The 27,442-nt window shown below is 35.7% G+C and overlaps 1 protein-coding gene across 1 annotated transcript in view; it reads right to left on the bottom strand.

Moving 5' to 3' along the window:
• Positions 1 to 27,442, bottom strand: part of LOC150099518 (uncharacterized) — a 160,837-nt gene that overhangs the window by 131,009 nt on the left and 2,386 nt on the right. The window contains exon 2 of the mRNA XM_090403831.1: positions 162 to 216. Coding sequence (XP_090259957.1) covers positions 162 to 216 — 55 coding nt within the window. The remainder of the gene's footprint in view (positions 1 to 161; positions 217 to 27,442) is intronic.

Consider the following 27,442-nt stretch of genomic DNA (forward strand, 5'->3'; position numbering starts at 1 on the left):
CTAATTTGATATTTCAGAGCTAACAAAATCCAGTCATGAAGAGACTTCACATGCAAACTATGTTTGCTTATACCTAAATATATTCTAATTTAATGTTTTACCCAAAAACATTAAATTAGAATAGAATTTTTTATCAAGTTTAATTTAATTTATTTACTTACTGTTGGTGAAGGCAATTTGATGATAAAAGGCCTTATAGTGGATTTCCGTGTGGATCTAAAATAAAAAATTAAGCAAGAATCAGATTTCTGAAGGAAGCTCACAAAATTAATGTTAATTAAATAAGAGCAATCACTGAAAGCAAAATGTCATAAAATCTGATGCAGTACTTCTTATTATATATGCATAGTGATAAAAAATTTTACTTAAGCAAATAATTAAACAAAAAATAAATCCTCCAATGCTTTTTTTTATTCTCCAAATGGAAGGCAGAGCTCTTAAATTAAAGATGCCAAGAAATTATATTCTTGGTTTAATCTATTATGCAAGTGTAAGCAAACAATGTGCATGAAGTATCTTCAACACTGAAAGAAGTATTTTAAAATCAGTTGAAGTGCAAGCAAACATTCTTTGCTTACACTTGGATAAAGAATTAAACCAAGAATATAATTTCTTGGCAACTTTAATTTATAGTATAACCAAGTGAAAAAAGAGCTCTTCTAGCCCTAACTCTGAAATTGACAGTAGTCATTACTAAAAATGGAGTCCATGGTTATGTGACCAGATGTACAGCATTATTCTGTATTGTACAGCAATAGTATGTGTACAGCAAAATGTACAGCAGAATATTTTATTCACCTTAACAGAAAGAGTAAACGACGAACATACATTAGTTGTTTATTCTAAGGAACTTTTTCACGTAAAATTATTTTTTGATTATATGCCAAACTTTTAAAGTTTGACAAAATTATCATCCTCAATCAATGTGATCTAAATAAATTTAGTTTAATCCTTTATCCAAGTGTGAGCAAACAAAGTTTGTGCCTGAAAATATCTTCAGGACATGGGTAAGGTAGTACAACACTGGGCAACTCGTAGCAAAGGTGGACCAAGCTAACATCACTCCTATCTCAGTATCTCCCATAATGCAAAACACATCTCCTTGCAGATATGTATAATATTATGCATTAAGGGAAGGGCCACTACCCAGATTAGTTTCGACCTTTATTGAGGTCTCGTCAGTGGGAGCCAGACCCAGAAGGGGAGATACCAGGCAGAAGCAATGGCAAGGTCATCTTTACCTATAGGAGTTGCCAAATGGTGTGCCATCTTTTTATTAAATTACTCTGGATTTAGAGAAAGATGTTGAAAGTTTATTTTTCACTTGGTTAGACTATAATAAATTTAGTTTAATCCTTCATCCAAGTGTGAGCAAACAAAGTTTGCGCCTGAAAATATCTTCAGGACATGGGTAAGGTACTACAACACCGGGCAACTCATAGCAAAGGTGGATTTGGTCCACCTTTGCTATGAGTGATAATGTCCGTAATAAATGTTATTATTATCATCATAAAACAAAGTTTAGATATGATATCTGTTGCTTTTAAATTTCATTCATAAAATAAACAATTACGCGTGACAGCAAAAGCTGTATTTTCCCTTTATTTAATAATAAAGGTAATTTAAGTTATTGTTAGTTTGAGTTCTTTCAGTACACTCATGTCGATACAAAATCGATTGTGAAGCAGAGGAAACCACGAAACGATATATTGACAATGGTTATAGTAATGGTAATTTAAAGAATGATATTTTGTTGTATGTTTCAAAATCAAAGTTTTACCTATAGACATAGTATTACAATTGTTGTTTTAGATATCATAGATCCCAGTTATTCGCAGAAGTGATACTTTGCTATATCTTTTTTTATATGTTTAAAAATTGGGAAGTTCATAATTATTTTAAAATATTTAATTATTTTATAAGAATCAGGTTTAAACCATGTCAGTAAAAACAAAACAAAGGGATTGCAAACTGACAGATAATTTGAAAAATGGGTATCCATTTATTAAGGAGTATGAACAGGAGAGATATGTTTCATGTACATTATCGAACTCAAGTACATTATCTCAAGTACATTATTTCATGTACATTATCGAACTCGAGCATCAAACTATAGGCCTATCTGTGTGTCAGGTGTTGTGGTTAAGTTGTTGGAGAGGCTTGTGAGAGCTAGGATCCAGAGTTGGGTTGACAACAATGGTATAATCTTTGATGGACAGCATGGATTTGCTAAAGGGAGGTCATGTTTTAGTAATCTACTTACTTATTACAATAAAGTGACTGCTTCCTTGGACAGAGGAGAAGGATACACAGTAATATACTTGGATTTCGCAAAGGCTTTTGATAGAGTACCTCATGATAAGTTGACAGTCAAACTAGAGCAGATGGGGTTGGATATTAGATTAGTGCATTGGATTGGAGACTGGCTATCTGATAGGTATCAACAAGTTGTGTATGGGGGTGCAATATCCAGGAAAAGGAAAGTCACTAGTGGAGTGCCTCAGGGGTCTGTTTTAGGGCCATTACTATTTAACTTATATATTAATGATATTGGTGAAGATTTGGATGGAGATATTCAGTTGTTTGCAGATGATGCAAAGTTGGGACGAACCATAAAGAGTAGTGAAGATGTTGTGGCCTTGCAAGAAGACTTGAATAAATTGAGTGATTGGGCAAGCAAATGGGGATGTGAGTTCAATGTTGCAAAATGTAAAGTTTTAAAATTTGGAAAACAAAGATGGGATGCAGAATTTATGCTTGGTGAGAATATATTGTTGGAAGTAGAGGAAATAAGAGATCTGGGGGTGATAGTGGATAAGGATCTAAAATTTAGGGGACACATCGCCAAAATTGTGAAGACAACACAAAGACTTCTGGGAATGATGCGGAGGACACTGACATGTAGAAGTAGGGAGATACTTGTTCCAATGTATAAGGCTTTGATTAGGCCACACTTGGACTATTGTGCCCAGATTTGGTCACCGGGTTTTCAGAAGGATGAAGAGATGTTGGAAAGGGTCCAAAGGCGACTGACTAAGGTAGTTTCTGACCTCTGGAATGTTGAGTATGAGGAAAGATTGAAAAGATGTAATTTGCAGAGTCTCGTGGAGAGAAGGAAGAGGGGAGATATGATAGAGACCTACAAGTTGGTAAGGGGTTGTTATAGGATCAATGGTGGAGAAGTTCTACAGAGAATAGTGGGAGATCAGGGGAGAACCAGAGGTCATCCCTGGAAACTGTATAAGGAGGGTGTGAGTAAGGGAGTGAGAGGCAGGTTTTTTTCGTGCAGAGTTGTGAGTGATTGGAATGCCTTGCCTGAGAGCGTGGTGTCTGCAAGTAGTTTGAATGTGTTTAAGACACGGTATGATGAGATGTGTGTGTAAGATAAAAGGACCTCCTAGATGAGTCTTTGACTCCATGAGGTCTTGTTTAATAATAATAATAATTATGTTTGGGAAAATCTTTCCTCTGGAGAAAAGCGAGATATCACAAGGCATTTAGTTTCTGATAAGCATAAGAAGGCTCTACAGCAGCTTCTTCACATGTAAAGATGACCAATTTTTTCCGTCACACTAAATTTAGGATGAAAGAAAGAGAATTAGCGATTGCAGAGGCTGTGTTTTCTTTCCATACCATATATCACAATCAAACTTTTAGATCCATGGACTGTACATACAAACTGATCCGAAAATTATTCGTCAGCAAATTCACATGTGCAAGGACAAAAGCAGATGCTATCATCAAGAAGGTATTATCACCATATGCATTTGTTGGTTTTGTCTTTCATCCAACCTTATATTTGCTAGTTGTTGGTTGACCCCACATTCAAACATAAAGAAAATTTTTATTATACTGCGCCACTCTATGTTTGAAATCACACAGTTATTGTGAAGGAATCACGCATCAAAGAGCACAACAGCTACGTGAACTAATTACAGGCCAAAATTTTCTTACTTATAAATAGGGTTTTCTGCAGGATTCGTATTTTAATGAGCGGTGCAATGAAACTGAAATTAGGCTAGCACAAGAATCAAGTTAAACAAGATATTTAATTCTCTCACAAAATTATTTTTACATAAGAAACAAGAACTCTATTAAGATCAATACAATTAGAAAATAATTTATGCATTCTATAAAGTATTTAGATTCTACTCAGCTAAGTATGCATTATTTACTGCTAGAACATATATATATAAGGCTTTCATAATTCTCATCCGTTAGGATTTCAACTTAGTTTCACCTTAAACAACAACAATATTCAGCAAAGCACTTAAAAAGTAATTCTTTTTAGTCTCATAGAATAATCACAAACTTCAATTTTATCAAACACTTAGCTGGCATCATCAATATCTATCAGAGGATTAAAATAGTTCTTAAAAGGCTCAATCTTGAATTTACATATACATTATGAGATAACACATTCAAACACGAACTAATTCTTCAATGAAGATTCTGACGTTAGTTTCACAAGGAAAATGTTTTATAATATCACTCATTCAAGCTTGAGTAGCTGGCTCCAGCAACACGAAATTTGACCAAGTTCTCCGGACACAAGCAACACTATCACACGTTAGTTATAGAATAGATATTCTTACCGGTATGATCGTCATAGCTTGCACATTATGGAAAACTCTTACAACACTTCTAGGCACTCGATAATCTTCCGCTATAATCAACACAAAAGTTACAGTATCGCTGAGTTCAATAACTTATTTGTTAAGACTGGAAAATGTAGTTTCTTGCTCGTAATAACTTATCTTACAATAAATCTCGATCATATTATTATCCTTTCACTCAGGTAAATTCCTTTACAAGGTGACAGGAAACTATAAATAAATATGAGTTCGAAGTAAGATTCATTAAAATCGGAACAAATTTCCAAATCTTTGTTACGTCGCATGATCCCGGGTTATATCACATCTCACAACCTTCCCACACTCTCTCCAATTTCCTTCTGGGTCCTTCTTCCTATAAATTCTCGTAAATCCTCTCTCTCTCTCTTTCCTTCCCAAACTTGTTTTTCTCCGCTCTTTCAGTTTACAACGAAATTCCCATGTGATCGTTGTACAGTTCCCAACGCTAAGGCACGCGTTATCTCAAAATAACTTAGTTTTCTGATAGTAGCCAATCAAATCACATTAGCAGAGTCCCTTAGAAATACTTTGACTTTCAGTAACAACAAATAAAATGCATATATTACAGTTCGCTTAGGATACATTTACAAGATAATATAAAGAATTTATATAAGATAAATAGCTAAAAAAATTTACAATTATTATTTTAATGAACAAATAACAGTAAGTGTTTAAATTACAATTTACTTAGGAGCAAACTTAGCTCAGGAAATGCAATTCATGTTAAATCATGAATGAAGTATTAATAATCATAAATTTCTTCATTCACAATTTAACACATTGAAAGAGCTTGGTAAGGAATTACAAAATATAAACTTTATATCTGTGTTTTCTGATGCATCAAACCATAAAGATGTAAAACGTTTTCCAAGGAACAATGCTGGAACATGTCCAGCATTGGTCATTGGAGGGAAGTCAAACCTGCAAAGCAGGAAACAAAAGTTATGCAACCAGTGGAATGTGTCCAGCATTCGTCCTTGGATAATCTGGTCACTAAAGTCCATGGCTACTAACTAACTCTGAAAAGCAGCAGCTATTCCTATCCTTAGCCATTACTTAAAATGGAGTCCACAGCTACTGATAATTTTAGATGCACCATGGTAAAAGTACAGATGACAACTACTGCCATTTTGAAATCGTAAGCCATACGGTGAAAGAAAGCCACAATAATACACAGTAGCAAGTTCAAATTTGAAAGACTTTTCATGGAATCAGCCTCAGCCCTAAGAAACATGCCAAGCCTCAACAAATTTGGTTGCATGAGACTGCCCCAAATTTGGGAGACACATCAGGAGACCTTCAGCCCAACGGCGAAGAATACCTACATAGCCCGCTAGGGGGCACCATCAGGACTTTTAGGAGAAAAAATAGCTTCCTCGCTTCTTCCTCATTTACTGTGTGTAGTGCCTGCGTGTACGTGTCTTTATTTTGAGTTCCTTTGAAGATGGCAACGTGATGTTGCTGAAATATTGGAAATATATATTCAAGTTTAATTTAATTTATATTCTAGTGTATGTTGTGAATTCCTTAAGTTAATTAATAATAATTTCTAAAATGTAGTTAAAAACCCCAGTTTTGATAGGGAACCTACTAGCCAGTGCCAGAAATTGACTAACTGGGAAAGCTGAAAAAGGCTTACAAAAAGATCCTCTTAGCAACTAGAATTGAATCTAGAATGGTCTTTCTTCTTATGGCAATCTAGTATTTAATCTAGTAATCTAGTACAGGAAATGCTACACAGGCAACTAGTAATTCAATATTTACTAAATTAATTAATTAAAATAAAAAATAATAATAATAAGAAAAAAATCCTCACCTTTCTATTCCATCCCAAAAACATTTTAAGATCTGGAGACATGTTAAGGAGAGAAACCAGTGTATGTTCATAATAAACTACATCTGACTACTGCTGTTTTTCATCTCAATAATTTATGTTAACAAACTTGTAAGTAGAAGGAGTATTTATTCTGCATTCATATATAATTCTGTGCATACATACACATTCAAAGCAACAGACTGAGATGATAAAAAAAAATACTAACTGGTTAGAAATATCATGTTAGGATCATCAGACTAAGGCATCTGCTTCACTTTTGTGCAACGGACAGACTTCTCATCAATGCATGTGCCAGTGATCAATTTTGTGGATTAACCATACAACTGAAATTTTAACACAAATTAACTTTTCTCCTATAGTGTTGCTAATTCATCCATGTGCTCTCCTCTACAGTAATTGCATCTCTTTACAACAATAGATGAGTTGTAAGTGTGATTCTGACTGGTAAGGCTTCTATGCAGGAGAAGGAAGTGTTATAATATTATAATATCATAACTGAGCAGCACATCAACCAGTTGATGTGCTGCTCAGTTATAAAAATGCACTTGCCCAAGGCTCTACCCCATTTTTTAATGATATGTCCCAATAATTCAATAGCAGTTCCATAAAGTGATTGGTAGATTATGAACTGTGGCATGACTATAAACAATAAATTACATGATAACCACAGTAATTAACTTTAATGAAATGAAAGTACAGATATTTCATACTGAAAATAACAGTATATCATCAGTGCGTAGAAAAAAGCAAATCAAAGAAATAGGAATACAAGGCACATACAATAATCGGTTTACCAATTAAAAACTGTTGTCATGTACTATATGATAATTGCCCTCCTGATATTGCGAGAATTTTTGAATTTGTTATAGAATCAGGATATTTCAGCAGGAAAAACAAGATCTACAGACAGGTTGAAGGCACTGCCATGGGTAATCCTCTGTCTCCACCTTTGGCAAACTATTTTTTGAACCATCTGAAAGATACCGTGTTCTTATCCATTCATTCCCAACCCTCTCATTGGTTTTGTTATGTTGATGTTTTTGTTTGGCATCATCCTGAAAATGAACTTATGACTTTCCTACAACGGATCAATAGCCTTCATCCACACATTCAATTCACCATGGAAAAAGAAAAGGCTGCTAGTTTACTATTCTTGGACATCCTTCTTACGTGAACAGCCTCTGGTAATTTATCAACCAGTGTTTATCAAAAACCTACCTTACTGGCAGATACATTCATCAAAAGTCTATTCATCACACCTCTCAAAAAATTGGTGTTATCAAGTCTTTAATTAATAGAGCACATAATGTGTGCTCCTCTACCTCAAGCTTACAACAAGAACTTCTCACTATCAAAACTTTAATGGAATTTAATGGTTACAATTAAACCTAATCAAATCAAGCACCTCAGGATTCTTCAACAGACTGCAAGGTTCCAATCCCTTATATTTCTGGTATCTCTGAACATGTTGGTAGAATTTTGAAGTAGTACCTTATTCCCACATATTTTCCTATTAACAAAATTTCTCATCTGCTACCATCAACAAAAAACAAACTGTCACCTCTATCATTAGCTGGCGTTTACCAGATACTTTGTGAATGTAATCTGACATACTCAGACAGGTCGTTCTATGGAAAAAAGAGTTAATGAACATCAATATTATATTAAATACATAAAACTTCAAAAGTTTGGTCTGGCACAACATAGTATTGACACTAAACACAGTATCTGGTAGGATGAAGCTCGTCTTCTCCATAGAAGCAGTTTTAAATAAGAACGCCTTTACAAAGAAAGTTGCAAAGCCCTTTTACATTGGCCAAATCTGAATTGGAATGATTGTCTCTTTCCCCCAAAAGTTTGGGAGATTCTCATTTTATATAACCATCGAAAATAGTTTTTAATATTATTTATTAATACATTCATTTCTAGCATGCAGCAACAGTTTTTAATTGATAAACCAATTGTTGTATGTACCTTGTAGTCACGTTTCTTTGATTTGCTTGTTTCTATACATTGATTATGTACTGTTATTTTCAGTACAAAATAGCTATACTTTTATTTCATTAAAGTTAATTACTGTGGTTATCGTGTAACTTGTTGTTGGTAGTGCTGTATTGTTGTTTGGGAACATTTCCACTGTCTGAGAACTATTCCAAGAAGTCATTAAATAATAATAAGAAGAAGACTAAAAACAACACATACATAGTCTTCTATGTCTTCTTAAAGTTAAAAAAGATTATGTTTACAAACATTTTTTTAATTATGTTTAATAAAAAAGTCTACACTGTCCAGTCTGCAGCTACTCACCAGCTGTCAGAGTCTACTTAGCGAGTATATTTGCCAAGCCCCTGATAATTATCATAATCAGGGATCTCCAGGAAGTTAAGGCCTCATTGAGGGAGGCCACACATCACAAACACCAGTTATCACATCTTCTCTTAAGCGAATTCACAACAGATGAGTTTACCACTTCAACAGGAAAACATCCACTGTTTTACTCACATACTGCTCTACAAAAGAAAAATCTAGCTCTCACTCCTTTCTTAATTGCACACAAACTTAACTTTCATGGATTACTCCTTGTCCTCTCCTCTCATCTTCAATATAATGAAAAATTTCATCAACTGATATCCTATAACATCCTTTAAGAAGTTTATATACTTTATCAACCCCCCCCCCCTCTTTCTTGTGTTTACCTGTGTCTGCAGCAGTGACGGCCCCGTGAAGTTTTAAGTGGGGGGGGGGGGAGGATACTGCCTATACAAAATAATTTTTAAAAAATTCTTTCTTTCCTAATTAGTAACCAATTTTTATTAATAAATTGGTTACTAATTAGGAAAAAAAATAATTTTTTTAAAATTATTTTGTATAGGCAGCACCCCCCAACTTAAAACTTCACGGGCCACCACTGGTCTATAGTAAACATACTCTTAATCTGTCCTCATAGTCTACATTCCGTAATATATAACTCCCTTTATAACTCTTCTTTGCACTGTTTGGATAGCTTCTTCATTCCTCAGAACCAATGAAACCAAATCTGTGAATAGTGGTAAGGGTGAGTTCATAGCAAGGTCTTCTAAAGAGGCAAAATGACTTTCTTATTCTTATATGTCAGTGTTCATTTCAGCATTGCAATTATCCTCCGAGTTGTATTTGCAATTTTTAAAACGTGACCTTTGAGTTTAAAATTCCTATCCACCATAACTCCGAGATCCGTAAGCATCATGAGCTTCTCCATGCATAATGCTGCCAATAATAATATGCTTGGAAATCTCATCATGCTAAAGTGCATAACTTCACACTTACCAACATTGAACTGACAGCCACTGTCACTGCCCACAGTTGCAGCCTATCCAAATAATTTGTAAGTGTTGAATACCAATAGCATTCCTGATCACCCTGTTATTTTTTCATCATCAACAGACAAATGAACTCCCCCTGTCGGGTCCTTCCCTACATCATTTATGTACAAATTAAACAACATTGGAAGGACTGATCTCTGGGGCACACCACTGGTCGCCTTAAATTTGGCAGATTCACTCTCTGCCCCCCCCCCTCCATAAACCACTTTCTGATACCTGTCTGTCAAGTCAATAGTTCATATTCCAGTGTCATATTCTGCAGTTTAAGCAACAGCCTTTCATGTGGTATCTCATCAAATGCCTCATCAAAATTCAACAGTATCATGGCATGTTCATTCCCTTTATTATCCAACTCAGAAGTAACATTATTACAAAATATAAGCAAATTCCTCAGACATAACCTCCTTGTAGTACACCCTATGCTGTTCCTTGCAAAGAACAGCTTGTCTCTCAACCTATTTCTGTATGCAAGTTCTTAGGATCTTCTCTAAAATCTTCACAACCACTCCAGATACACTGATAAGATGGTTGTCAGATACATCACATTTTTTGACTTACTCTTGTACAACAGACCATCACACACATTCATCCATTCCTGTGGTATCTTTCCTGAATTGAGATTCAAATTACACAAATATATAAAGAATCTAGTTAATCTGGCTGAACATTCTTTTAGTGTATGTGCTGATATCCCATCTGACCCTACTGCTAAATTCTGATCTACGTTACGCAACAGCATTTGAACCTCCTTCTCATGCATCTCTACCTCTTCATCCAATAACGGTAGTACTGTATGCGATGTTATATTATTATTATTATCACGTGACACCTCCAAGGAGTCCAAAGACTCATCGAGGGAGGGCACCTACTCTACAACTCTTCGTCTCTATCACTCAATCCAACAACTACAGTGAACTGCATCATCTACACGAACACAATCAACTACCCACTACCACTAGTATTTTCACAGACAATCGCAAACATCCATGCCCACAGTGGAATTTGAACACAGCCTTTTGGCTGGAGAGCAGATACACTACCCATTCAGTCAACCAGGCTGGCATTTAACAGGTTGATGGCTTTTAGCAAAGTGAACACTTATTATCCGAACAACTGCATCTGCTTCCGACATAGGAGTACTGTCTGCATTCAGTAAAGTTATTCTTCCATTTTTTTTTTTTTTAATTAGTTTAACAATAAAATTCTTTTGGATTACCTTTAGCCTGCATAACCAATTTCTTTTCATATTCCGACTTTGCTTTCATAACTTGTCTCATCCTTATTCTCATGATATTCCTTCCACATCATCTTTTGCTTAATAAGGTTGTACATCCATTTCACTTCCACCCTGTGTAATCTTTGAATTCTAGGATACATTCAGATACTGCATCATTTAAACATGTTTTCAAAGCTTCCCATGTGGTGCTAATAAAGTTAATCACTGTGGTTATCGTGTAACTTGTTGTTGGTAGTGCTTTATTGTTGTTTGAGAACACTTCCACTGTCTGAGAACTATTCCAAGAAGAAGTCATTACATAATAATAAGAAGAAGACTAAAAACAACACATATATAGTCTTCTTAAAGTTAAAAAAGATTATGTTTATAAAGTTTTTTTTAAATTATGTTTAATAAAAAACATTCTACATTGTCCAGTCTGCAGCTACTCACCAGCTGTCAGAGTCTACTTAAACTCTGACAGCTGGGCTATGAGACCAAACATAGTATTCTCCTGAATTTGTTATAACTTCCAGCTTTGTAGTTCAACAAGAAAGCTGTCCTAATTGGAACAGTCACATACTTGGCTACTTTCCAGGATGGTATAGAATGATCACCACTGCCAACTGGTAGCAAAACAAGCATATCCCAACAGAGACACCTTCTAACACTATGATCAAATGTAACACTCTTTGACATTGGGTTGCTTCTTTCACTTGCTGCTTCAGAAAGTAACAGCTCAATAAGTTCTTCATTCTCATCATGAGTTTTCTCTGCTACCCAATTCAATGTTCATATAATTCAAGTCACCTATAATTATTACTAGTTTATTATATTTCATCCTGTTAGCTTCCAATTCACACCAGATAGCCTTAAACTAACTGCTACATGGGATATGATTAATATTATTGTTTTCATCAATTTCTACCCTAAATGGACTGAAATCATCTGATATCATTAGTGGTACCCCCCACCTCTTCTCTTATCTGTTCTATCCTTGCTAAAAATACACACTTCATTCCAGTTACTACATCTGACTCTGAGAGCGAACAATCTTAGGTCACAATGTATTCACCAAGACAACAAACTCAACTCCTTTGTTCTTTATGCTCCTGGCATTTGTGTAGCCATAACAAGTTCCCTCCTATTTTTTTTGTATGTGTTTGTGTGTGTGCGCACGCACACACACACATACATCTTCAGTCTACATGGCCAAGATGGACAACTTTCCTGTCTCCATACATACATACTCAAAAAGTCCAAACCCCAATTGCACGGGTCCATTCTTCTTCATCATATTCATTACCATGCTCATGGACATTCAAAACCTTATTATCACATTTGCATATCTTCACTGTACTTGCGCACACACATTTGCACAATTCCTCCCATGATATTAAAATTATGGCGACTCCTACTGTGCTGGAGTAATAAATTTAAATTATCATTATTATGTGACACCTCCAAGGAGTCCAAAGACTCATCGAGGGAGAGTGTGCCAACAGCATCGAATGATTTAACCCCTTCCAACTACTAACCGCGCTCAAACTTGCTTAACTTTTTGCGAGGCTCTACCAATCAACCAACCTTTTTGCTGGCGAATGTAGTATAAGATTATATATAAACTTTGGCTGGTAGAAGCCCCACATAAAATAAAATCAAAAAACATACAAAATAAAAATTTTGCAAAATTAAGCAGTGAGACGTATAGGTATTTCACTTCTTAATTATGATGACATGCATTTGTATAAATTATTTTGCAAAAAGTTTAAAACTTCATGTAGTTTGTATGAAAATACTAAGATCTGCCTGGGCATAATGGCTCCACCAGATCAGCAAACATATTCCATTCTAAAGTCAAGTACTGCCAAATGTCTCATTGCTCAAAATCGCCGGCCTGGCTGGCCGAGTGGTTAGCACATCCGCTCTCCAGCCAAAAGGCAGCGTGTTCAAATCCAAACATGGGCATGGATGTTTGTGATTGTGGGAAAACTAGCGGTGGTGGTCGGTGGTAGATGGTGTTGAGGTAGTTGCAGTCAGTTGGTGGATAATTAGTGAATGAGAGTGGTGGAAGCAGTTGTAGAGCAGGTGCCCTCCCTCAATGAGTCTTTGGACTCCCTGGAGGTGTCAAAAAATAATAATAATAATTTAAATTAATATAACCTAAAATAATTACATCACCTGAAGTACGCTACAATATACACACACACACACAAAGCTCCATTACAATCCACAACTATTAACCTACTAGCTTGACAGCTGGTGAAGAAAAAAAAAAAAGAAAAAGAAGTTCATGAAAGCCAGAGACACTGTTTTTTTTTCCTTTTTTTTTGGGGGGGGGGGGATAGGGACTAATTTCAATCATATTATTCTCGAATTACAAATACTGGAAAATGCTAGCAGCATTAGGGGTGGCCTAATCAAAAATTACAATCAGGGCAGCCATGATTGGTACTCTCAAATTATTGCATAACTACTGGAGTCATAATTTATTAACTATATGAAACAGAAGTTAGGTGGGTTAAATGTGTGCTGCCATCCATACTTTTGAGATTTTAGGCCATCATTACTGTTGAAATTAGGGTGGGTTGATTAGAATTTCATACTTCTTTAAATTTGCATTCATACCAGGTTTCGGTATGATATAAGGAACAAGTGCCTTTTCAATAAATTCAATGTAGTGTCAGGGACATGATCAGAAAAGTCCGATATCATCCATAATTATTAAAATTGATAGGTCATTTGTTTGTTCGTTTTTGCAGATTGGATTCAATTATTCCATTTCATCTATATGTGGCAAGTTACAGGTGCATAAAGAACCTAATTTCAACAGTAATGATGGATTAAAAATGTCAAGGATATGAATGGCACTCATTCAACCCACGTTAACTTCTGTCAAAATCATAAATTAGGACTACAGATCTTCAGCAATTCTCTACTCCAGGAAATTGATAGAGATTTGTAGCAGTTCCCTACTTCAGGATTCTAAGCAATAATTTGACATTAATAACTTTAGTCCTTAACCAGGCTACCGACCAGGACGTATATATATGTCCACATTTCCATGGATGTGAAATGCATATTAAAATTGTAATACCACTGATATTACATTTAAATTTATGATGGAAACGAAGCTTTTGAGGGTGCGTATTTGATCTTTAATGGCCGGTAAGGTGGTTAATTTCATTATTTTTTTAGTCAGCATTAATGCTGTGGCATTCACCAGTATTTTTAATTAAAAATAATATGACTAAAATTGATCTCTATTATTATTATTTCTATTTCTATTAGTGGTCCTAACAGGCACTTAAGCACCCACAACCTTTCCAAGTATTCTTGGACTTTGCAACTGCAACTCGAGGATAAGGTGGTTAGCCCTATGCCTCTTGGTGTGTCTTATGTCTGTAGATGTGCATATTCACAGGGCCGGTTTGCCTGTTCTGAGGACGAAAAACCCAAGTTTCTGGGTGAAAAAAACTTCTTACCTCCGTATGAGACAGGATAACTCACCTTTCATCGAAGAAGACCAAATAAAAGTTCCTCACGTCACTGACAGTAATCGAATGAAGGTCTTTCCAACCAAAGGGCTTCGTCTATACTGACTGAGCTATGGAGGCTCAAAATTGATCTCTAGACATATAAAAAACAAGTCTATAGCTTTGATGTATTGTATTTTTTTTTTTTTTGTCTCAAGAGAGGTCAGGTAACAGTTGACCAAATCAGTGCTATTTTGCACTCAAGTTTGCAAAATTACCAATTTTGCAAACTTTAGTGCACAAAGTTTAACAAATTTCAATTACTGATAATTTGTTAAACTTTTTCATAACTACCAATTTTCCAGTAAATTGCTGGTGATTTCTTACATTTTCAAAAAAAAAAAAAAAAAAAAAAGAAAGAAAAAAAAAGTTATTATTATTATTATTTCGGGCAACTCCAAGGAGTCGACAGACTCATCGAGGGAGGCCCTAACATCCTGTCAAGAACAACTATTCGACATTCATACAGTATCTATCATACCTCGCCTTGAACTCATTCATGGTCATAGCACCCACAACAGACTCTGGCAGCTTATTCCACTCATTCACCAATCTCCAAGTAAAAAACCTAGCTCTAACACCCCTGCTAACCACATTCTTGCCCAGCTTCCATGTATGACCCCTAGTCATCCCACCACCAGTCCTATTCTCAAAAATATCTATTCTATAAGTTATATTGAAACATAAATCACAACACCAAAATATAAAACTTTTATTTTAAAGTAAACTATGATATGAATATCATTAACATAAATTATTATTAATATTATTATTATGGGAGGGCACCTGCTCTACAACTCTCTGTATCCACTAATTACACTGAATCACACCATCTACACCAACACCATCTGCTGCCCACCACCACTAGTATTTTCACAGACAATCACAAACATCTATGCCTATGGAATGATTAGAACACACGGTCTTTTGGATGAAGAACGGATATGCTAACGACTCTGCCAACAACTTAAAGGATAAGGAAAACACAAACACACACAATTCAATATAAACTATTTTTATTTAGTGTTACTATTTGTATTAGGTTGAGAGTGTAGGAAACATAACTTATGAAAACTATGGTCTCCTAAATGTAACCTAATTTTTGTATAAATTAATCTAGCAGTGGAAAAAATTCTCTCAGATTCAACACTTGTTGGTTGACTGATTATTGAAAGTAAATGCCATTTTTAAATATTTTCATCTTTTTGTTTAAGTCTTTTTTTTTTTTTTGAAAATATACATCACTTCCTGTAGTGCAGCATCCTAGGATTCAGCATCACTAACTACTGCTGTTGCTTTTGAATTTTTTGTTTCTTTTTATTATAAACCTGTTCAATTAACTCTATGATTATCTCTGTTAATTGTTAATGTACATTCGCTGGTTTTATTTAAAATTCCATAATCTTCGCCCTTCGATGTCTTTGGATCTGATATGAAGATACTGCAGCACTTCAAATAAAATGTTCATACCAATACATTCAATGGACAAAACATTAGAGATACCTACCTAATAGCATGTTGGTCCTTCTCTAGCGTGAATAACAGCCTGTATTCTCCAAGGCATTGACTCCACCAGATGCCGAGATAATTCCAGCCATGCCTGTTGCGGTGCTGTCCACAACTGTGTCTTAGATGTTGGTCCTGGATACGTGAATCTGATGTCTTGCTATATGGCATCACAGAGATAGAGATTTGACTGGATTTAAATTTGGGGACCTTTAGGCCAACGATGGTGCATTGTCCTGCTGAAACAGATTGGCTGCAGGATGTGCAAAGGCCATGAAAGTGTGTAGGTGATCAACCAGTGCATTGTGGTAGTTTGCAACATTCAAGGACCTCTCTCTCCAGACACACAAAGATACCTAACGTGTCACATGAGAAGGCGCCGCAAACCATCACAGAGATGACCTGGCACAACAGGGCTATGACCTCATGCTGTCAATGCCACAGCTGCACTCTCTCATCAGCTTAGTACAACTGATAATGGAATTCTTCAGACCATAGAACTCTGGTCTGCTCTGCAGAGTTCCAATTTTGATGGTCCCAACACTAGGAGAGGTGCAATGCCTGATGATGAGCTGTCAACAATGATACACAATTAAGGCATCGGGTCCTGTAGCCCATGGTATGCAGGGCATACCGTACTGTTCATTTGCTGCCACCGCTTGGACCTCTGACAGTGAAACTGGGTGATTTGTGCTGCTGTTGCCTTTCAGTGGATCTGCATGAGCCTGGACAGTCTACCCTGATTATCAATGGCATGTGGTCAGCCACCACTTGCCGGTATTTGCAGTAGACCCTTGATACGAATGCTCTAGAGAACCCTAAGGTTCTTACCACTTGGGGATAGAATGACCCATCTGTCATGCCCTGATCGAAGTCGCTAAGATAGCCACATTTATCCATGTTCATCAATTGCAATACACTATTGGGAAGCCCAGGTCTACCCATTTACTGTTTGTGTTCGGTTTGGGTATGTTTCACTCTACTTGGGGTATGCCAGTGTCAACTTCCCATCACCCCTATCTCTAACGTTTTGTACATTGAGTATAGTACTATGAAGTTATCACAAAAGAATAATAATCCAAACAGTTGACTGCTAACATAAACATATAGCCAACTATGAGATTCATTAAGCTCCAAGTGGTTTATTCAAACAATAAACTATATTTTACACAGTTAGTCAACAATAAAATTAATATACATGCATCAAAATGTTCATAGTGAAGAATTTAGGGAGACAAAAACACACGTGCTGGAGTAATTACTTTACTTATAATTAAGAAAATAACACTCAATGTTTTGACCTCTGTATTGAGGTCATCATCAGGAAAACATATATATGCACAGGACACAAACTACATGACACTACACAAAAGTAAGTTAAATCTAAATGCTTTGTTAGTCGTTTAACCTAGCCTGACCTCTGGTGAAAACCAAAATAAAAATAATAATAAAATACAGTGGTATCTCGCTAATCCGAATAATAAAAACCGTGCTCGTTTGGATTAGTGAATATTCGCCCAAGAGACAACAAACTAGCGTTTAAGACAAAAATAATCAGATTCTTCTAATGGTACATCAATTTAATTCTGTAAATAGATGTAGTATCTGATAGGAAAAAAAAGCTACAATGTTGTAATGTAAAACTTAAAAAATAATACAGTACACAAGTTTATTTTAGTAAAAAATTTAATTTGTATGTACTGGAGGATTCTGATTTAATAAAACTCAATAAAAAACTATCAGTGCATAACTTAATATTTGTGTAAAAAATATTACTTTCTTGTACACAACCAATAAAAAAAGGACAAAATAACACAAGAAAGATTTTTTTTTTATTTCTTTGTAAAAAAAAGTCACTGATTTTCTTTTGCTTCTTGGAAGCTAAACTTTTTTCGAATGCTTCTTCTCGGAGCTGCATTAGCAATAAAATTTTGTGGAATGGCATATCATTCTGCTTAGCCCATTCTATACACATATTAAAACTGTCAACTGTCTCTTGATGTGCTACTCTTTTTCTATTCCGTAACATCTATTTGTGAAATTTCAACATCTGGATTTATATTTTTAACCAAATCATGCATGTTTTGAATTTCCTCTTTTAGTGTATCACCGTAGTTATCTTGGTAAATTCTAGAAGGCCACAGTTTTTTCCATGACGCTCGAATTTCTTCAGGTTCGATGGCTTCCCAGGCAAACGTGAACACACAATTAATCAAAATAGGTCTACATTATAACAGTACAATCGACAGTATGAAAAAAAAAAAAAAAAAAAAAACTGTACTGTAATAATAATGAAATAAATAATAATAGTTAAAATAATAATTATTAAATAAAAATAATAGTACACAAAATAATATAATAAATAAAACTTTTTTTCTTTCAAACCCCAGTTCGGATTACTGGAGGGTTCGGACTAGCGAGATACCACTGTATATACAAAAATATACATTAATTAACAAAATACAATAAATTTTATACATATCAGTATAATAATATACAGATGACAGAAGGAAAAAAAATAAAGTTTTACAGCGGAACTACATTAAATGAGGCAGCATCTGAATGTATCTCTAGTGTTCAAAGAATAAATAGGCTGGGACTGAAATGAATGTGCAATCTTATTAAGCAAGAGATCTACAAGAAGAATATGATGTGGAAAGAATATCATGAGAATAAGAGTGAGAGGCATTATGAAACATATAAAGCTCAGGCCAGAAAAGTAATGACTATTGTGTGGAAAGCTAAATCAGAGTATGAAAAGAAATTGGCCATGCAAGCTAAAGGTAATTCAAAAGAATTTTATCATTATGATGCAAGCAAAATAAAGGATGAATGTGGAAGAATAACTTTATTGAATGCAGATGGTATTCTAGTGTCAGAAGGGGAGGGGGGGGGAGATGTCAGTTTAATGCAGCTAAATGTAAAGTCTTGAAGTTTAGAATTGTTGGAACGTCCTTCTTGGCTGTATGGTTCGCCATCTTGTTGTAATGTTGTTCTTAATAAATTCAATTAATTGCTGGTTGATTACTAATCAAAATGTAAGGAAATTTATATTTATACTGTGCCACCCTATATTTAGATTAGTCTATGTAAAATAGTAGAATCAATCTTCAATTAACTTAGCAGTCTCCTTATTCATACAGGCCGAATTTAATATTTTTCACTTAGGGCTCCCGCAAGATTCAAACTTTTTATGAACGGTGCAATGAAAAAGAATCAGGCACATACAATATTGAAATCAACAAAACAAAACATTTAATACAAGGTTATATGACAAAAACATAAATTAAACACCGAAAATAAGATAATACAATTAACTTAGTCCTTCAGGTCAAAACATTCATATCAAATTAGACTTCAAATTTTCAGATACAAAATTCACAGTTCTCTTAATCACAAAAATTGTTCATGCTGATCAATACTTCAGAATTTCTTGCTAAATAAATTTGCTGGTATCACTCAGTTACACTCTATATTTAACACTTAGCAAGCGCTTATAACATTATTAATCGCAGCAGTTATTGCCTCAAGGGGAATTACTTTCAACTCCTAACTTTGGCTAAATTCAGTGAAACGCCACAGTAAATGTTGGGATATTCGAGACGGAACTATCACTTAAACCTTCACACTGAAATAAAATAAAATAGGACTGTTCTTACCGGGATTAATCCTTAGCACATCAGATTCAATGTGAGCACATTTCAAACTATATTCACTTATTACTCCAACGGAACACTATTCAAAAGAATTCTTCAAGGAGATAATTGAATTATTATTTATCGCGCTACACAATTCTTGACGGTCTTACTATAAGACAGAATAATTATTCCATGTTTACTACTGTATAACAAATTGAGCTTTGTACAATCTTTCTTTTAAGTGATATAGGAATACGTAGTAATTCTAAAACTTAGTGGATTTATTCTGAATCTTCTATTAATCTTCCGGTCTTTTAGTTATCTCATTATGGCACTAAATTCCTATTACTGCCACCGCTGAACTTTACTCTCAGCTGTCGATAAGTTTTCTCCTCGTCTCCATACACTTCTGAATGCTACTCCCTTGAATTTCCTGCCCTTCAGTGTCCTTGTTTACTTTTACCTCTCACTTATATGTCTTCCTTCTTCCTGCCTGAACTTGTTCACTCCGTCCAACTCATTAATTTCTCTTCTCCCCATTATCATAGCTCACGCCCTACACTCACGCATTCTATTTTATTTCTATCTCCATGGCAACGATCAAAACAGAATGTAAACATAAGCATTAGTGTTACATAAGGTTATACCTTTACACTGAGTAATGAAAAATAATAATAAAAAATATTATAGTTACTTAAATTTCTCTTTCATTTCATTTACAAATAATAATAATAAAATATATGTTACAGTTTATATAAGGCACATAAAAGTTACACACATAGAATTCCTCATAATATTATTGAAGGAATAAAGTAATAAGATAAATGTTATTTACTACAGAGTCCTTCCAATAGTATAATATACATTAAAATTATATAATTAAATAATAACTGATAAAATTCAAGGATAATACATGAATAATAAATCTTAAGCAAGGGACTAACAAATAATATTTAAACAAGTCTTGCTTAGTATATGGTAGATTATGTTAAATGTGAATGAAGAATAAAAACATACAAAACAATTTCATTCACAGTTTAACAGGATACATCGATGGGAGGCTGTATACTCTGTTGGAGGAACTGTACTGGAGGAAGTGGGGGAGGCAAAGGATCTGGGTGGTGATGATTGATAGAAACCTGAAATTCAGGGAACACATTGCAAAGGTAATGAAGGTAATCTAGAAGATTGCTGCAATACTGAGAAGGATGCTGACCTGCAGAGATAAAATTGTCATTCCATTTTATAAAGCCCTGATCACTCTCCACACTTGGACTACTGTTCTCAAATTTAGTCCTCAGGATTTGAAAGGGATAAATCAACCATGGAATGAGTGCAGAGGCAGATAAGATGGTGTCAGATAAGAACTGTACGATGTTAGTTATGAGGGAATTTGGACTGCATTCCCTCAGAAACATCGTACAGATGTTTCTGAGGAAATGTGGACTGCAGAGTTTGGCAGATAGAAGAAACAAAAGATGAAATGATTTAGACTTTTAAACTATTGAGAGGTAGTTACAGGGTTGATACTGGGGAGTTTTTCGTTTGACAAGAAGATGAAGGTGGTTTCTTTGCATGGATAGTGGTTGAACTGCGGAATGCATTGCCTGATAGAGTGGTGAGAGCACGAATGATCAATAAATATAAGGAGTGGTATGATAGACTGCTTTCTAGGATGGGCTGCCCATGATGAGTCTTGTGAATCCATGGAGGCCTGAATCATAACAATAATAATAAATGGTGTAATGATATACACAGCCTAAATTGTGTACACCATCAACTGTAGACATCCAAATATGATCTATTTTTGAATGAACTCTAAATCTCTACTACAACTACATCCTGCATTTCCTTGCCTCATTAAAGCCTGATTTCCTGAAATCCAACTAAAGGTCATCTTCCTAGGTGACTGTAATGTCTGCAAAATTACTTGGCTACCTATCGTCTAGCTTGGTCTGGCTGTAGGTCATAACCTAAATCAAAGCATTAATCTTCCAACCAGAATTCCTGCCAATCCTGTCCACCCATTTAACATTCAAGATCTTTTCTTAACAGATTCTCCTTGGTAAACTGTTGAGATGACCGCTCCTCTTGGTAAATCAGATTCAAATTTACAATCTCATCCAATTTTCTTCTCTTGTGTAACATCGTCCTCTCAGCCATGTACTCTGGCACTAGAACAATGCCAAGTGGGAAGATCTTTGAGACTTTTACTTCTTCTTTTCATAGTCTGTTCTCCAGATCCAGATGCTTATGATCTTGTTACAGAAGTTATCCTTGATGGTACGAAGGCCTTTATTCCCCACTCTGTTCAAAATTTCCACCCACCCCCCATGTCCAAGATACAGATACATGTCTAAGTAAAGATGCCTTGGCAGTCCAAGAAAGAAAAGTAAATAGCTTCTCATAAATGACTTATGATCCCCAGATTCATACGCAGCCTGCACTGAAACCCATAATACTTACAAATTCATCATTAACAGGACTAAGTTAATGATGAATTTCATTAACTTAGTCCTGTTAATAAAATCTGACTATGAATGGGCTAAATGCAGAAATTCACAACCTGTCCCCACAGTAGTCATGATTTCCTGTCCTTGACAAAAACTGCTGGGTGTAACATTTGTCAATATGTGCTTTCAGCTCTTTCTCATCACAGCAGTATTACATCACATAAAGCTGACCTCCTAGTATCATTCTTCTCATCCAAGTCCTGCACAGATGACCAAAGCAAACCATTTTCTCCCTTACTAAAACACTGTGCTACATACTTCCTGTGACCTTCTACCAGAAAAACATTGAAGAATCCTAAAAAACCTGGATGTCAAAGAAGGCTTATGGTCTTGACAGAATCTCACCAACTGTGCTCATGAGATGTACTCCTGAAATAACACCTGTTCTTTATCATCTCAACAATATAATTGACTCAGATGATATCTACCTTACAGATGATATCTACCTTACAATTCCAAAAAAAAGGTGATATGTTTGCTTTCAAACTAACCTACTGCTCTCACCTCAGTGCTGTCTAAAAAAATAGAGAAGGTCATTGGTAGTAAACTTCTTCAACACCTATAGAACTGTCAACTAATCAGTGACTACTGATTAGTTGACATATGGATTTTCTCAATTAAGATCTGCAGCAGATCTCCTTGCCTACATCACCAATCACCTTCTGGACAGTGCCATGAAAAAGCTTGGAGAAACCTGGGATATGACACTTTCAAGACATCTAATAAGGTTTGGCACCAAGGATTTCTTAACAAATTACCAGCTTATGTTCTGCCATCCTCCTTTTGTAAGTGAACTTCCAGTTTTCTCTCAGGTCATTCACTATATGTAATGGTGAAAGGTGTTGTCCCTCTCTTCAGATCTTCCTATTAATGCAGGTGTCCTCAGGGCTGTCATTTCATCCATCCTCTTCCTCACATTCATAAATGACATGCTCTTATTGACCTGAAACCCTCATTACAATTTTGCAGCACTCTCTACTTATCATACTCATATGACAAAATTTGTAGTGCACAAACATTTCATGCTTCAAGATCATCTATGATAAGTTGCCTAAACACTGATTTTCTACCTTGCAGGATGGTGTTGAGTAAACACCATCCTGCAATGGGGCAATAACAACCTAGCACTTTTAATGATTCCAAACCACATTCTTTTCCTTTTTATTATAAAGAGGATCGTAGTTCTTCTCCATTACAGCTGACAATATTCAACTTAAGAGTCAAGATTGGATCCCTCTTCTTGACTGACTTTTACTTTTTCTGGTATAATCACATCACTTTTATAGCATCCTCAACTTCCAGAAAACTTTGCACCCTGTTCTGCTCAAGATACTACTTTTCATCTGCCCAGTTACTTACTCTGTACAAATCCCAAATCTATCCAACCTTGAAATACTGCTCTCACATTTGAAGTGTTGCACCTAAAATCTCTTTAAAAATGCTTGATATTGTTCAAAAGAGAGCAATTAGTTGATTAATGACTTCACTCTCACAGACTTTCTTCAACCACTATGTTCTACAGATATTTCTATTATCATTGTACTGCTGATCTAGTATCCTATTTCGCCTAAAACTACAGCAACATGTGCAATAACTATCCAACATCCTTTTAGAGTTGAACTGCTGAATCACTAAATCAGCTACTCCTAGTATCTTTCATGCTATCTATCTATCTATCTCAGTTCTGTGGAATCAGCCTTTCTCATAAAGTATTCACCAAGATGACATTCTTCAGATGTTAAAGAGGAATATCAACCAGTTACTCTGCTTTTAATCCTAGCTCACACACGGCATTATTCTTCTATAGATCTTGCAGCCAGTCATGTGTGGAAGTAATATATATATATATATATAAGTGAGCAGACTTTTCCAGATTATGTACATTTTTAAAAAAAAATTTTAAATATTAATTACAAAACAGGTTGACAGTCACATAAAAAAAAAAAAAGACTGAGTGGGCAAATTAAGCAGTTTAGTGTTGCAAAGTGTAAGGGCTAAAATATGGAAAGCAAAGATGGGATTCAGATTATTATTCAGCTGGTGAAGATATCTTACAGCAGGAGGAGGATATAAGAGAGCTGTGGTATTTTTTAAAAAATAATTATCGATCCAATATACGAGAGGTAGAAGAACCTATAGCACATCAGTGCTGTGTGTGTGTGTGACATACAGGAGAGGCTTTGTGTGACATATACAGGAGAGGCTTGGGAAGAAAGAAATCTATTGGCATTTCACTTGAAGAGATAGAGGTTCTAGGTGTTCAAGAACACTTCAAGAAGAAGGCTGTTCCAGGTAGGTGGAATAAATTAGGATAAGAAGAACCATGCTTAATGTCTATAGCTGGATTGAAAAAGGAAGTTGGGCTGCTGTTGCTACTGCTCTTGTTTTAACAGGCCAACAGAAAGCACAGGAATGATGGTTGCCAATTTATTATTATTATTATGGGCAACTCCAGGGAGCCCTTAGACTCATCGAGGGAGGCCCTAAACATCATGTCCACACAACTATACAACATTCTCACAGTATCTATCATACCTTGCCTTGAACTCACTCACCATCATAGCACCCATAACAGACTCTGGCAGCTTATTCCACTCATTTACCACTCTAAAAGTAAAGAGCCCAGCTCTAACACCCTTGCTAACCACACTCTTGCCCAGCTTCCATAGGTGTCCCCTAGTTCTCCCACCACCACCAGTCCTGATCTCAAAAATATCCTCTTAATTAATCCTATAGAAACCCTTTAGCAATCTGAATGTCTCAATCATATCTCCCCTTTTCCACCTATCAACTAATTTCTGCAACCCACAAATCTCCAACCTGTTCTCATAAGGTTCATTCCATAGAGTTGCTATCATCTTGGTCACTCGCCTCTGGATTCTCTCCACCTCCTCCCCATCAAGAAGAAACCTAGGTGACCAAATCTGGGCACAGTAGTCGAGAAGAGGTCTTATCAAGGCTCGGTACAGAGGTACAATAACTTGCTTGTCAAAGTATTTTTCAACAACCAAGTGAGTTGATGAGCTGATTTAGCCACTTTTGTAATGTTCCCCCCTAAACTTCATCTCCCTATCCACCAACACTCCCAAGTCCCTGGACTCATCAATCTCCTGGAGTATAGTTCCACCAATGTGGTATACTGCTGCTAATCGTTTCACCCCAAAATGCATAATCTTACATTTTGTCACATTAAATTGACATCCATTCTCCTTAGCCCAGAACTCCAATCTATCCAAGTTGTCCTGCAAGATTCTGACATATTCTGCATTCACTATTGCCCTACCCAACTTTGCATCATCAGCGAACAAATGAACTGTTCCTCTTAGATCCTTCCCTATATCGTTATTGAACAAATTAAAAAGCAGTGGTGTGACCAGTGGCACACCACTGGTCACAGGCCTTGGACTCTACTTCTGAATAAACTATTCTCTGATATCTCTCCATCAACCACCCACCTATCCATCTCACCAACCCTATATCCATTCTCATATGTTGTACTTTACGGATTAGGATTCCATGTGGTATCCTGTCAAATGCCTTAGACAGGTCTAGCAGTATCACTGTAAACCCATTACCCTTATTCAGTTCAGCCGTCACTGTGTTATAAAACTTGAGCAAGTTACTGAGGCATGATCTACCCTTCACAAAGCCATGCTGTCCCCCATACAGTATTTCATTTTCATCATCCATTCCTGTACTGTAAACCATTTAGTAGAGCAGTGTTCATAGAAATACCTGTAGAAGAGACACAGTGCATCTGTGAGTTGGTGACAGAAGTGGATTGGTGAGAGAGGATCATCTATCAGCTGAATTGCTCTCCTCTATACAAATTAACTAAAAAACAAAACTATACAAATTCCAAACTTGCTCAGTTGGTAGCTTGATGGATGAAAAAATAGTATCTTGAATGGAAAAGAATGCCTAGTTTTCCAGAGGCTTAGGAAGCCACTGAAGTGATGTGTTTATGCCAGAGGCTGAAGGTAAATGTCAGTTCAAGAAGCAAGACCTGATCTTGTCTGGTATTTTACTGACAGTAAGGATCTCAGTTCATTTATCCTTACTTTTTCAAGAAAATAGGCAAGACTGCATTTTGGTAGCACTGAAAGTGACAAGATTATCCTTGCCCCACTAAAGAAGGTATGAAGATCAGTAGCAAGTTGGGGTGGCTGAGACTGCATGGTTTTTCAGTGAGTAGGATAAATGAAGTGTTCTAATGCCAGGAGGGTAGGTGATAGAAATGATCCCTGAGGCACTCCTGCAATGGTAGAGAAGCTCAAAGAAAAGGAGCCATCCATCATGACATGCAGTAAAGTCCAAAGAGGTCAGCCATGGATTTTCTCTATAATTTTGAAGAGTACAGAAGTGATGGCAATCAGTGGTTAGTTGGTAGTTTGATGGCAGACTTTTTTCTCCTTTTTTTTGTAATAGGCTCTGTAGCGGATTATGTTCCTTTGAGGCCCTAGGTGCAATTTTGTTATGAGGCCATTTAAGTAAAAGTGTTTTTTTTTTATATTAAAAAGACAATAAAATCTTTAAATAATAACAAGATTTTTCTTTATTTATAATTATTTATTTAATTTGTCTAGTTAGTATTACAACTTATAATGTTACCTTTCGTGCTTTTAAATCTCAAATTAATCTATAATGTTATCATAATTTAACATATTAACTATATCATTTTCTATAATAGAAAATCATTTAAATGAGTCTGCCCTAAACTATTTCTTAAATAATTTTTTATTCTTTTTAAGACCAAAAATGGATGTTCGCCACTAGCATTGCTTATTGCTGACAAGATCAAAAAAATTTTTTAAGATTGTCTCTACGTTCACTAAATATTTAGAGGTATATCATGTTTTTGCTATGTAAGTTTTGAAGCCCCTCGAGATGACGAGGCCATAGACACGAGCCTAGTGCACCTATTGGATAATCTGCCACTGAATAGGTTGGATTCACAACCTATTCAGTGGCTATTCAACCTATCAAGCTTTCCACACATTAAAAGAAGTGACAGGTGAGTGTAAAAGATTGCAAAGATGATACAGGATAAGTGTTAATTCCCCAGCGATGCTTGATCGATACTCCATGATGAAGACTAGTCACCCTGTTGAAATTGTAACAAAAGCCACTGCAAGACAGATGGAAAAGATGAGCCATGATGACAAGTGATTAATGACAGATAGCACAGCGAGTGCAGTAA

Source organism: Typopeltis vanoorti, chromosome 14, assembly GCF_054136105.1.
Source record: "Typopeltis vanoorti isolate ZY-2024b chromosome 14, IOZ_Tvanoo_1.0, whole genome shotgun sequence".
NCBI classification, from domain to species: domain Eukaryota; kingdom Metazoa; phylum Arthropoda; class Arachnida; order Uropygi; family Thelyphonidae; genus Typopeltis; species Typopeltis vanoorti.